The sequence below is a fragment of the Antennarius striatus genome, chromosome 9 (assembly GCF_040054535.1).
Source record: "Antennarius striatus isolate MH-2024 chromosome 9, ASM4005453v1, whole genome shotgun sequence".
NCBI classification, from domain to species: Eukaryota; Metazoa; Chordata; class Actinopteri; order Lophiiformes; family Antennariidae; genus Antennarius; species Antennarius striatus.
This window is the reverse complement of record NC_090784.1, coordinates 3,285,853-3,298,912: the sequence shown is the minus strand read 5'-3', so window position 1 is coordinate 3,298,912 and position 13,060 is coordinate 3,285,853. Positions and strand designations below refer to the sequence as shown.

The window sequence follows — 13,060 nt, the reverse complement described above, 5'->3', positions numbered from 1 at the left end:
AGACTTCTGGTGGATTCATTTGAAGATGATTCTGTACCGATTCAGTTTGGTCTTGACTTTACCTTCAAAGATTACGGAAGTACATCGTGAAAAAAACAAACAAACCGCAATCAGTGATTAAATTCTTTTTTCTAGAACAAATAATGTTGATACCAACATGATCCAGATTCTCTGGGCGTGTTTTCTGAGTCAAAAGTCATGTGATGAGGGTCAGCCTATCGGTGATCAGTGCTTTGATGTAAACATTCCAAACGGTGGGCGTATCGAAGTGAAGAACGTACTACAGAAGCAAATGTTTTATTTAAAATATGAAACCACGCGGGTGGTAATGTGTATCCCAAGTCAAACACATAACTCCCGCCGCCCGGGCGGTATAGGTTAATAAAACGCGCTCATCTCACAGGAACAGGAAGTGACAGCAGTATTCTGGGGCTGAACAACAATAACTGTGTCGGGGCTGGAGTCAGCCGTCAAACCGAGTCTGTGTGTTTTAGGAGCCGTCTAACTCCTGCTGGTCTAACCATGCCGTCTATTTTAACCACACGGACCCCTTCTTGGTTCGTTTTGTGTGCTGCCGTGCTGTGCGTTAGCTTCGTTAGCCATGGGGAATGCCAAAGCAGTCCGACGCCGCCGACCCGTAAGTGATCTCCGGTGTGATGAGCAGAGATGGTCCGGTCCTGTTCCAGGACGGGTCAGAAATAAAACCAGGCTGAACATTTCTGATAAATGTCGGTGGATTTTGTTGGTGACAGTGGAGTCATGTGTGTTGTATGTGTGTCTCCTCCAGCCTGCTCCGTGTCCAACAGCTGTGAGACGTGTGTTCCCCACCGGAAGGTGAGGCTAGCCGGGCTGAGAGCAGTGGACCTTCACCGCTAACGACCATTAAAGTTAAATAATGCTAGAATGTTGTTCTGCACACCGACCTACTAACCCCCCCCCCCCCGAGAGATCAGCTGGTGGACAGGTGTCACCTTAAAAACCTGTCAGCTGGTGGACAGGTGTCACCTTAAAAACCAACAGCTTCCAACCTAGAACACATGTGTCCAACTCAAGGCCCGGGGGCCACATGTGGCCCACCACATCATTCTAAAGTCAGAGTGTCTAAAAATAAATAGGTCAAAAGTGCTTTAAACAAAAACTACATTTCCCACAATGCAGTAATTCAGACCATCTTAACTTGGACAAAAACATTTCGAACAAAGTTAACATCCTAACTTGTGTTTGATGTTATTTTTCTTTACTCTCTTTTGTCTTTAAATGTAACTGTAATGTTTGTAACTTGAATTAGTAATAAGTTATTATCATTTAACATTTAGGAGTAGTTACATTTATGTTAAATTACAATGAGTTACATTTAGCTACATTGATTAATTCTGCCTCTTTGAGGACAACCAATATGCTGATGTGGCCCTCAGTTAAACTGAGTTTGACCCCCCTGACATAGAATAATTCCTCTAGTCTCTGTGACTTTGGGTTTTAATATTTGTCACATGAATGGGGAGCAACTGCACAGTCATAATTATGGAATGTTCAATGCAGATTAGGGATTACCTTTGGAACAGTATGTGTTTGTTACATTTGAGGAAATGGTGTGCCCTCCATTTGTGTAGTTCTGTCAAGTGGTTTCCATTTCAAATGATTCTTTTCCCCTCATTTTGGTATAGTAATATTTTGAAGCGTTAACAGTTGTGTTTCTTTCCAGTGTCTGTGGTGCTTCTCCACCAACAACTGCACAGAGTATCCAGTCAGCTGGTTGCTTCCTCCAGTGTCACAGTGTCCATTGTCCCAGGCCCGCTGGGCTCTGTGCTGGAGTGAGTTCTTATTTCATGTTTTTATGTATTGTTCCAGTGGTGTTATTTTTACAGGTACAGTAAGGATGTACAAAGTTTTTAATGGATTACACATGACAAGGAAACGATTGAACCTAACGGTCAGGTGGTACCTGTAATCAGTCATCAAGTGATCGCTGTCAGGGAAACACAGATTGTGCTATAATATTTTACAATTCATTTATCTCAGTGTAGTGCATTGGCATATTAAAATACATGCCAATGCAATAAATGATAATGTGTTGACTCACATCGATAAACAGGTAGAAGTTCTACAGCTACATCTGAAGCATGTGTTCGTTGGTTATGTGAGGAGTAGCTGTAGGATATGTACACTATGGGAAGTTCTCAACACTCAACCAACAATCCTCACTGAAGCGTCTAGAATACCAACCATATGTTATGTTCTGTTATACATGTAGGGAGGATTAATGTAGAATATATGTCGGATCTGCTGACACCGGTGTCCTCAGCAGCCATACTCGTGGTTCTAAGCAGGCGGTACTGTTTGTTTCTCCTGAACGTGTCTGTTTTAAGCGGAGTTCCGCTTCAACGCTCTTTCTACAGCTGCTGAAGTTTCACTCCAGTTTTTCTAACTGATGGGTTCCTTCTTCTGTGAAAAGGTTTCCCTGGTCTGGAACAGTGTGTGACATCTGGTTAAAACTACTTAAGTATCCTTAAAACCCACTAGACAGAGGTTCCACACAGGGTCAGCTTCCTTCATGGGGAGAGTGGTGTGGCTACTGTCATGAAAACGTAACAATGAAAACCATTGTGTTAACTGTTAATAAACTCTAGTTCACCCTAGTTCACCCTGTGATAATATAACTTCAGTTGAGGTAATAATGTGATTACTGGTGTGATTTCAGATGGTTTATTATTGACTTGAGTTAACTATTTTATTACTGCTGTACTCTGTCTGCCTAAATGTTGTCTAGCGTCTCTGTTTTCACTGGAAATGAAAGTGGGACATCAGTCTTCTGTAGTGCAATGAAAAACCAACAGGTGACGCCATTGTCACACAAACTGATTGTACTTTTGTGTAACGCTGTGTATGTGTCATATATTACATAGTGTGTGTGTGTGTGTGTGTGTGTGTGTGTGTGTGTGTGTGTGTGTGTGTGTGTGTGTGTGTGTGTGTGTGTGTGTGTGTGTTTCAGTGAGCTTTGAAGCCCTGGTCATCCTCCTGGGTGTCCTGGGGGGGGTCATCCTGGTCAGTATTACTGTCTGCTGCTGCTGCTGCTGCTGTCGCTGCCACAAGAAGCGCCAATCCAGGTCAGGTTGTGTAAAACGTCAGCAGTGTGGATGGAATCATTTTTGTGTGGCAGGAGAGCCACCAGGTCCCCTGGGGGGACCCTTCAGGTGGGGTCTGACCCCGACAGTTTCAAAAACAGTCTCTAATGTTGACAACCCTGGAGTTTACAATTTACCAGGACTACCTGACTAGACTGTCTCTGCCTCACAAGCTACTTCGTAGCCAGGTAATCTGATTACCTGGCTAAGAAGTGGTGGGGGGTCAGGGCCAGCAAGGCCTTCTCTGCTGGTCTAACATAACAAGAAATCATGATAATATTTATGATAAAAATTATATTTTAATGCAGTTTCCTTAAATATATTCAAATGTATAAATATATAATTACATTTGGATGTAATATGACATAGACCAACACTGGGTTGGTGTTCTATTTTTAGGTTGGAGAGGTTTTATCCAATCAGAATTCAGCTAGCTTGTGTTGCCAGGTTGAATGAAATCTGCCCAGGACCTTAAGAATCTAGAATGCAGGTCTCCCTGCACTGTGAGTCTACTTATGAAATTAATTGGTTCCGGAAAAAAGTACGTAAGTAGAAAATTACGTTAGTAGAGACGCGTTTTCCAAGCAAATGCCCTAATCCGTTACAAGCCCCCAAAAATTCCAACATAAATGTTTTATAAAGCATAAAAATGCATCAAAAATGTAACAAATACATGTTACGATTAGATTATTACACAATAAATGAGAGTTGTGTATAACGTAAAAAACAAAGAATAAAGAATAATAATGACGGTCATTTACCTTTTAACAGCTGTTCCCATTGTTTTTTGTCCTATTTGGTTCATGCGCTCCTATCTCACGATGCCGAACAACAGAGTGAATTCCAGTCCTCCTTTTGAACTTCTCCAACCACCCACGCAATGCCTTAAACTCCTTAAACTTCCTTTTGTTTTAATAACGTGGCGATTGTAGATGCATTTAGGCCATATTCTTTGGCGAGATCAACCAAACGCATCCCTTTCTTATGCTTTTCTATGATCTCTTGCTTTGTTTGTATGGACAAAAAAACTCTTTTCTTCGTCTTTTCTTTTCATCTTTTCTCCGTCACTTTCTTGGGGTCCATAGCGAATGCGTACTCAAAAAGTTATTATATAGATAGATAGATACTTTAATAATCCCAGAGGAAATTGCACATATTTGCGCAAAACTATCAGACTACCTCACAGGTCGAGTGCCGAATGCCGAACACTCCATAAGCACCTGATCTAGATCCACACAGAGGAGGAGTGGCATCCCTCTTAGCCAATGGGATGCCAGGAAGATACGCAATAGGTAATAGCTAATGGAAGAGCAGCTATGACAATGTTGCGTTCAGGAACCTGTAGGAGATTCGAGTATCAGCCAATACTGTGTTTTTACATTACGTAAGTGGAAATTTCTTTCGTAAGTAGATGTAATATTTTCCTACAGAAAAATTTCGTAAGTAGAAAATTTCGCAAGTAGAGGTATCACTGTAGTTAATAGACAGATGTGATAGCCAATGAGATCACGAAAAGGCCTTCAAGGACCTGCTAGCTAGTCCACGTAGTCCTGACATGCACGTGTCCTGTGATTGGATTCTCACTCCGACAAGGCGGAGCTATGCAGACAATGTGCAGACGTACATTTGAAGTTCGAGTGAGACAAGGGTCCGATCCCTGAACTAGCTAACCTGTTGAAGCTAACCTGTTCTAGCTAACCTGTTGTAGCTAACCTGTTCTAGCTAACCTGTTGTAGCTACCCTGAACTAGCTAACCTGTTCTAGATAAGATGTTCTAGCTAACCTGTACTAGCTAACCTGTTGTAGCTAACTTGAACTAGCTAACCTGTTGTAGCTAACCTGTTCTAGCTAACATGTACTAGCTAATCTTTTACTAGCTAACCTGTTCTAGTTAACCTGTTCTAGCTTACCTGAACTAGCTAACCTGAACTAGCTAACATGAAGTAGGTAACCTGTTCTGGCTAACCTGAACTAGGCAATCTGAACTAGGTAATCTGTTCTAGCTAGCCTGTTCTAGCTAACCTGTTGTAGCTAACCTGTTCTAGCTAACCTTTTCTAGCTAACCTATACTACCTTACCTGTATCCTGAACTAGCTAACTTGAACTAGCTAACTTGAACTAGCTAACTTGTCCCAGCTAACCTGTTCTAGCTAACCTGTTCTAGCTAACCTGTTCTAGCTAACTTGTTATAGCTAACCTGTTACAGCTAACGGCGTGTTCTTGAGGAAAGAAAGGAGAATGGATTTTGTGTTTAAGTCAGCCATTTGAACAGCTGTTAATTTATCTAAGTTTTCATATTTAATGTTCTTGTAATTCAATTTCATTTATATCAAATCAATTATAACGAAATAAAATGACAAATATACTGAAGAAAAATGCTTGCTCTTCTGCAATGTGTGTAAATAATGTGGCACACTTGTGTAGTTGTGTGATTGTAGTAGAAATACACAGAGAGACCTGTGTCTCTGCTAGATAGCCTGTTTTATAGAAGTCCTGAACGCGTTCAGGACTTTGAGGGAAGTCCTGAATGCTACATTGGTGGCAGCGGTAGGAGCCGTTTACAGTATTTTGGGATGTCTTTATGCAAGTTTGACTAAGGGGAACATCACTGAAGGTCTAGATGTGAAATGCAGTTGTTGCATTGTGTAGGCGTGTGTGATTTGCTCCAAATATGTGACTGTTTTGTATCGTTGTGTGCTTCTGATTGTCTCTTCTTGTCTGTCTGTGTGTCTTCAGGCCCGACAGAGATGAGGAGCTATTCAACAGGAAGAGAGAAGAGATGAGGCAGCGTTCAGAGGAGCGGTAAAACCTTCACTCAGCTCAGGACATCCTGCTTTACCTGTCTGACGATCAGACCTGTCTGATGATCACACCAGTCTGTCTCTCTCTGGCTGGTTTTGAGCTCGTATTAAACAAACGATTGGTGGTGCTAACCCTCGTCTCCACGTCGGATGAGTTTACTGATATTTTTCCAGCAAGTCATCAAAACAAAAGTGTCTGTTGTACAGTTGTGGTTCTAGCAAAATGTAAACAGATTGTGTGTGTGTGTGTGTGTGTGTGTGTGTGTGTGTGTGTGTGTGTGTGTGTGTGTGTGTGTGCGTGTGCGTGTGCGTGTGCGTGTGCGTGTGCGTGTGCGCGTGTGTGTGCGCGCGCGCGCAGACTGGCCCCGTCCCACAGGGGCAGCGTTGTTCTCTGCTTACATCCCAAAACACCAGAGGGTTGTCAAGGCTGAGCAGCTGCTCCCTGGTGGAGCTCACGAAACTGTTAGCCAATGAGTGACACCACAGTATGTGTGTGTGTTGGCCCCCTCACTGGAGCTGGTTTCTCCTGGAGGTGTCCTTCTATGCAGCGCCCGTGTTTCCAGAGTATTCATCCTTTGAGGATGGCTGGTGGTGCGTTGCACGTGCGGGAGTCATGCAGGGAGGGGTTGGTGACTGGTTTATCATCATGTGCTGTGAGCTGAGATACGTTTGTGTGTGTTGGGGAAACACCCACCCTGGGCTCCCTGAATGATTGTGGTCATGTGTCCGTCAGAGTGCTGTGACCCACATAGATGGAGCTCGTGTTTGAGCCGGGCATTTCAGAATAGATGGGTCCCATCGTGGTGAAGCCTGTAGACACGGCTGCCGGCCCCCAGAGGGTCGCATCATCAGTCTGAGCCTTCATAATCTGAGCCCGGGCTGAGGAGGAGGAGCAGAGGAAGGACTGAACCACCAGCGCCTTCAAGGCTTAGCAACACTTTTGCTTTGAATGCACACTAACGAATCTCTTTATCAAAAAGAAATGATGAGATAATGAAGCATGGAATTATGGGAGTTGTAGAAATCTGCAGTATTTTAATATAATCATAATTTAACATAATCTAAATGATGCATTTAACAAAAAACATGGGAGAAAAATGGAAATGACCACACCAGTGGGACAAAACGGTCGGCATAAACCCAGCCAGAGGTGTTGAAAAGGGTTTGGGTTGGTAGTTCGTTCTGTCATTGATAGGCTTGAAGCCCCAAATATGGAAGGACTCAACAGAAAGTTACAGGATGTTGGCTCAACACCTGTCTGCCTGACCTTCGGTACAAACTGGTTTTAATTTTTTAAAAAGTTTTTTTACGGAATTTGTCATGATGGCTCCTGGAATTCTTGCTGGGCTGTCTTATCCTGATAATATGAAAGTTTTTAATTTGGGTGAATATATTTGTAGTGAGTCAGTTTGGTGTGGTCAAACGTTAATTGTTCATCAAACATAAAGCCGGTTGTCTTCCCCACAAAGCTGACCAATTAGCAGCAGTCACCATGTCTGATCCCCTTCTGCTTCTGTCCACCACCATCACCCACCACCACATGCTTCACATTGGTGCACCTCCCACACTGTTTTCTGTCCCATTTGAAGAGTTGAAATCATTTGTTTGTTTCCTTTCCTAAAATTTCATGGTGTGAAATAACAGCAGAGCAGATACTAAATGTTGTTATGGGTCTGGAGAGAGAACATGTGTTTGAATTTCAACTAAAGATTCTCCTGCTGATAGTGAGCAAAGAAAGGGTGTGTAAGGGATGTCCTGAAGGATCCTTTGGTAACCACGCACACAGTCATTCATGCTTTTATTTTTTAAGGGCAGCAGTATAATATTTTCTCCTTTAGCTTTCGAGTCATATTAGTGAAATAACTGATCCTCTCTTTTTCTACAGGAAGCAAGACAGGAAGGAAAGGCAAGATGAGATCCGCAGAAAGTATGGTACGTATGAGACTCACGGAACGTAGCGCACTTCCGGATGCCGTCAGCCAATAGAATGCGCATACAACATCAGGTGACTGCCTACCAAAAATCCGCCATGAGGTGATGTCTTGAGCGTTGATGCACGGGGGATCACTGTACATCTTTATTAAACTGCTTTTTAAAGAATGGCCACCAGGCTGTAACATTTTGATAACAATAACATGTAATTTCCCTTTTTCCTTAAACAGTTATGATGGCATTATTAATAAAATTGTTAAAATTAACAGTTTAGTTTTATATTGTACTTTTGGTAAAACTCAATCATTGCATCGCTTCTACTATATATTTTGTTTTTACTTTTGGGATGTATGAATGTCATGTTGGGATGCAGATTTTTGTTGAAAAGCATCCCGGGATGCCCTGCTTTCTTGGGGTAAAATGAACTGTGAGTTTCTTCTAGAAGTTATTGTGATGACACACACCGTCGAAAGCCTTTGTCATGTCATTTCACAGGAGTGACATAACAAAGGAGTGGACAGGAGTGAGTGTGTGTGTGAGTAGTTGTTGCTCTCTCGTGTCCTGTGGTGAGCTGGTGCCTCACCTGGGGTGTAGTAATCCAGTTCAGCATGACTAAAGAGATGACACTCAAAAATGTTTCTGGCATTTCTGTAAAAAAAAAAAGTAAAAAGAAATGTCTTTATTCTAGCAGCTGGATTTACATGTGAAAGGGTGCCGTCACTCATTTGTTAAAGTTGATCATTGTGTTCTAGTCCCCCCTAGTAGCATCAGGTTGTGTTCTTTCTGTTTGTGAACCTGTGACATCATTAGTCTACCTCCTCTGGAGTATGAAGCTGTGCTCCTCGTATTCAGGGTAACATCCAATCCACAGAGCTGCTCCATCCTCAGTGGATCAAACACTTGAGTCCTGTGAGAGACTCAAGGTTATTCATCTGGATAAGACTAGTTTGATGTCACGAGCATTGAAACCATCTCAGTGTGGGAGTATGGATGATAGTGCAGCTTTTACACTGGGAGCAGTGGTTAGTACAGTACAAGTTACCCAACAAATCAACCTGAAGCTGGATCCCTCATGTTAAAGGCAGCAGCATAAATAGACCTGAGCTCTCCATGATAATGTCTCATGTTCTATGTTTTGCTGAAGCAGCAGTATAGTGATTCATTCAGGTCAGTCTGTAGGAGGGTTCAGTGAGCTTTGACACGTGATGAGCTGGCTGTGAAAGATCGCCACGTTCAATTGTCCAAGGCAGAAGAGGATTCAGTTGTCCTGAAGGGAGATCAGGAGCTTTTGAGAGAGTAGCGAGAGAGTAGAGTAGAACTTTATTGATCCCTTCAGGAGGTTCCATCAGGGAAATTAATTTCTCCGTCACACTACACACAGCACAGTGAGTACACAAAAACACAGAAAAAGCACACAGAAAGCACCAGCACATAGAAAGTAGTACCAACACCAAATAGAAAGAGTAATAAATAACCCATCAAGAATATACAAATAGAAAGACATAAATAGGCATAGAAATAAAATAAACAGGCCTAGTTAGGCATGGGTAGAGTGAAATGTCAATAGTGTTTGCATTGTGTATGCATTTTGAAGAATCAATGGAGCAACAACTCAACCTGAAACAGTCTCACACGTCAGGTGTCCTCAGAAGGCCCTCGTTTGACCTCTAGAAGCACATCTTAAGTTTGTGATCCCATGGATCACAGGATCAGAGCAGACCGCTGACTCCGACTCCTCCTCCCCGTTTCCTCTGCAGGGCTGATCGGCGATAAGGACCACCCGTACAGCAAGTTTGAGAATGAGTAAAGCAGGACGATGGGGCGGCGTGATGAGCTGCACTTTGTTCGGTTTGGAGTGACACCTGCTTCTCAAACCTCCAGCGACGCGACAGAACCCCCTCGTCCCGTAGGAACGAGCCCCCAGGAGACCCCATTCCTCCTGACGTGAACAGTGTTGTCTGCTGGATGGATGTCCAAGCTTGCTTTAAAACTTTCTGCCAATTTGTTTGGTATTCTAAATTTTCTTGCTGTGATTTGTCACTTTTTAAATGTTAGGAGTTTCAGATCAGACGTTGCACTTTGTACTGCATACAACTATGAAATACAACATGATATTTGTGCTATAAATGCTCTTTGACATGTGATTGAAATCCCTTAGTGAGGTTTTGTTCATTTATTTTTTAAATAATTACAGATACATTTTCTGTATGGATTTTATCACATGCTGTGCTAAAGCTGAATGTAAATTAACTTAATCTTGTTAATTTTTAGTGATGTTAAGGATACAATTAAAGATACTGCACCTCAGATTCTCCTCAGCAGATATTCCTCTGTCAGAACCTCAAGGTTGTGGAGGGAACTCTATGATAAAAAAACAAAAGAAACAGAAAAAAAACCCAAGGGTCCTCTTAGATATTCACCAGTGTTCTTGTTTGCGTGAGTCTTTGATGCACATTTTCTGACCAGTACGCATAATCGTCAGACAGCGTTTGTCCGTGGGATGCTAGCTTTAAATGCACTTCATTCAACAAAAATATTCACAATTTTTCCATTTCTGTACGTAAATTTTGAACCCAGAAATCTGCATTATGTTTGGATCTCATTTTTGGTCTCGAGACTCACCTGCGTGATTCTGTCTTATTAAAATTGACCAAACGGCAACACGACGTCTGCTGGTTCTGCACGCTGCAGTGAGAGAGGAGTTAGTTAGAAAATGTCCACAAGAGAATACAGTGTGTGAATTAAAGGTAAATAAAACTATTGAGTGAAAAGTAAAAATGAAAATATTACATCTTTTTCTTTTTTTTCTTAAATGACTACCAGGCTTTAACTACTTTTTTCTTTTAAACAGTTATGATGTCGTTATTAATAAAATCATTAAAATTAACTGTTTAGTTTTTATATTGTACTATTGGCTAAATTCAATCCATGCGTACGCTTCTACCGTATATTCTGTTATTACTTTTGGGATGTGTAAACGTCATGTTGGGAGCATTTGACTATTATCATACATTAATTAAAAGCCTTTCAGATTACAAGCATACATTTTCTGTCTCAATCTCAGTAATTTATCACCCAATGTGTGGATGAACACAGCATTGATCATAGATGAGGTTTGACTAAACTGGGGGGAACTGTTGTTTGTTTGTCTGACAATAAAGAACACAAGCATTTCCAGTGGAAGTTTCTTTGGGGAGATCTGCAGGACGGAGATTCTGCAACACTGTGAGATTTCTTGAGAGCTTCTTGCAGTAAAATCAAATGATAACAAGGACAGCTCATGGAATTCCACCACTTTGTTCCATTGGCTCCAAATCCAGATCATAATCCAGATCTGGGAGATTAAAGCATGTACTTGGCGGTGGTCAGTATCCCGGGTTGCAGAAGGGTTGGAGTAGAGACAAGTTACATCTGTGAAGGTAAGGAGTTATAGTTAGATGGGAAATAGATCAGCCATGTTGTAAAAGTCTATTGTGTTGATAATATGATATATTCTAGCAGAACCTTTCCAGGAGTAAGGAATCAGGTCGTTTTACCTCATGAGGGACGAGGCAGTATCTCCATGGTGACATCACACTGCTGGTCTGGAGTTCTGAATGAATTATGTTAATCGTGTTGAGGCCAGATTATTTTCTGACTGGACCCACAGAGGACTGTGTTTCATCATCAGGACAGATTGTGATAGTTTTTAAGCTGATGATACTCCTATGACCTGATAATCACATTCAGGCTGTGATTGGTCAAAACAGCAAAGGGGAGATGTCTTTTAATCAAGAAAAAATAATCAATAAACTATCCTAACCTTTTTAAATTAAAGGTCGACCCTTTGAGCCTAAATTCTGAACAGTTTAACATTCATATTTAACACAAACTTAAAAAGACAAGAACGATTTAACTTTCTGTGGGAGATGAAGAGGATGAAGATGTCCTACTTAGGCTTCAGGACCATGAATCACACCAACATAGCAAGAGGAATTAGCCTGATGCTAACAGTCTGTAAAACATAGATTCAGATGTCACTTCATGTTAAAATGACTCATCAAATCTCAGTGAACAGTTTGTTCTGATGTCAGACTTCCTGTGGTCTTTTCTTCTTTCCTGTTGGCGTCATCTGCAGCGTTTCCCCTTCTTTTCTCCACATCTCTCTGAACTATTGAGCAGGAAACAAACCCACAATGCATTTCTGTTCATGTAGACGTTCACCAACATGGAGACTGAAGACAATTCAGGTCCGGTTGAACGTTAGAGCAGAAATGGTGACGATAGATTACCTTTAAGAAAACTGTCACTACCTGACGGTTAGTTTGTAGTTTTGTTCACATTGTTCCTCACACTTTGGTTCATCACACCTGCACAAACTCATTTCCACTGAGGGCCACATCAGCATAATTTCTGTCCTCAAAGGGCCAAATGTAACTAATAAATGTAACTAAATGTAACTCAATGTAATGTAAAATGAATGTAAAATACAGTGGGGGAAAAAGTATTTAGTCAGCCGCCAATTGTGCAAGTTCTCCCACATAAAAAGAGGAGAGAGACCTGTAATTGTCATCATAGGTATACCTCAACTATGAGAGACAGACTAAGAAAAATCACAGAAAATCACATTGTCTGATTTTTAAAGAATTTATTTGCAAATTATGGTGGAAAATAAGTATTTGGTCACCTACAAACAAACAAGATTTGTGGCTCTCACAGAGCTGTAACTTCTTCTTGAAGAGGCTCATCTGTCCTCGACTCATTACCTGTTTTGATGGCACCTGTTTGACCTCATTAGCAGTATACATGTCCACATACAATCCACAATTGTCCATATACCTGTCCACAACCTCAAACAGTCACACTCCAAACTTTACTATGTCCAAGACCAAATACCTGTCAAAGGATGCCAGGAACATAATTGTAGACCTGCACCAGGCTGGGAAGACTGAATCTGCACTAGGCAAGCAGCTTGGTATGAAGAAACCAACTGTGGGAGCAATTAATAGAAAATGGAAGACATACAAGACCACTGATAATCTTCCTCAATCTGGGGCTCCACGCAAGATCTCATCCTGTGGGGTCAAAATAATCACAAGAACGGTGAGCAAACATCCCAGAAGCACACGGGGGGACCTAGTGAATGATCTGCAGAGAGCTGGGACCAAAGGAACAAAGGCTACAGTGCCAGACGTGTCCCCCTGCTTAAGGCAGGACACATCTAAG

General features: G+C 41.8%; 1 protein-coding gene across 1 annotated transcript; it reads left to right on the top strand.

Moving 5' to 3' along the window:
- Positions 1-310: 310 nt before the first annotated feature.
- LOC137601779 (pituitary tumor-transforming gene 1 protein-interacting protein) lies at positions 311-10,898 on the top strand. Its single transcript, XM_068324181.1, has 7 exons — positions 311-637; positions 788-834; positions 1,703-1,811; positions 2,990-3,104; positions 5,859-5,924; positions 7,809-7,855; positions 9,613-10,898. The coding sequence occupies exons 1-7, from the start codon at positions 523-525 to the stop codon at positions 9,660-9,662; spliced, it is 549 nt and encodes a 182-aa protein (XP_068180282.1). The 5' UTR covers positions 311-522; the 3' UTR covers positions 9,663-10,898.
- Positions 10,899-13,060: the final 2,162 nt, after the last annotated feature.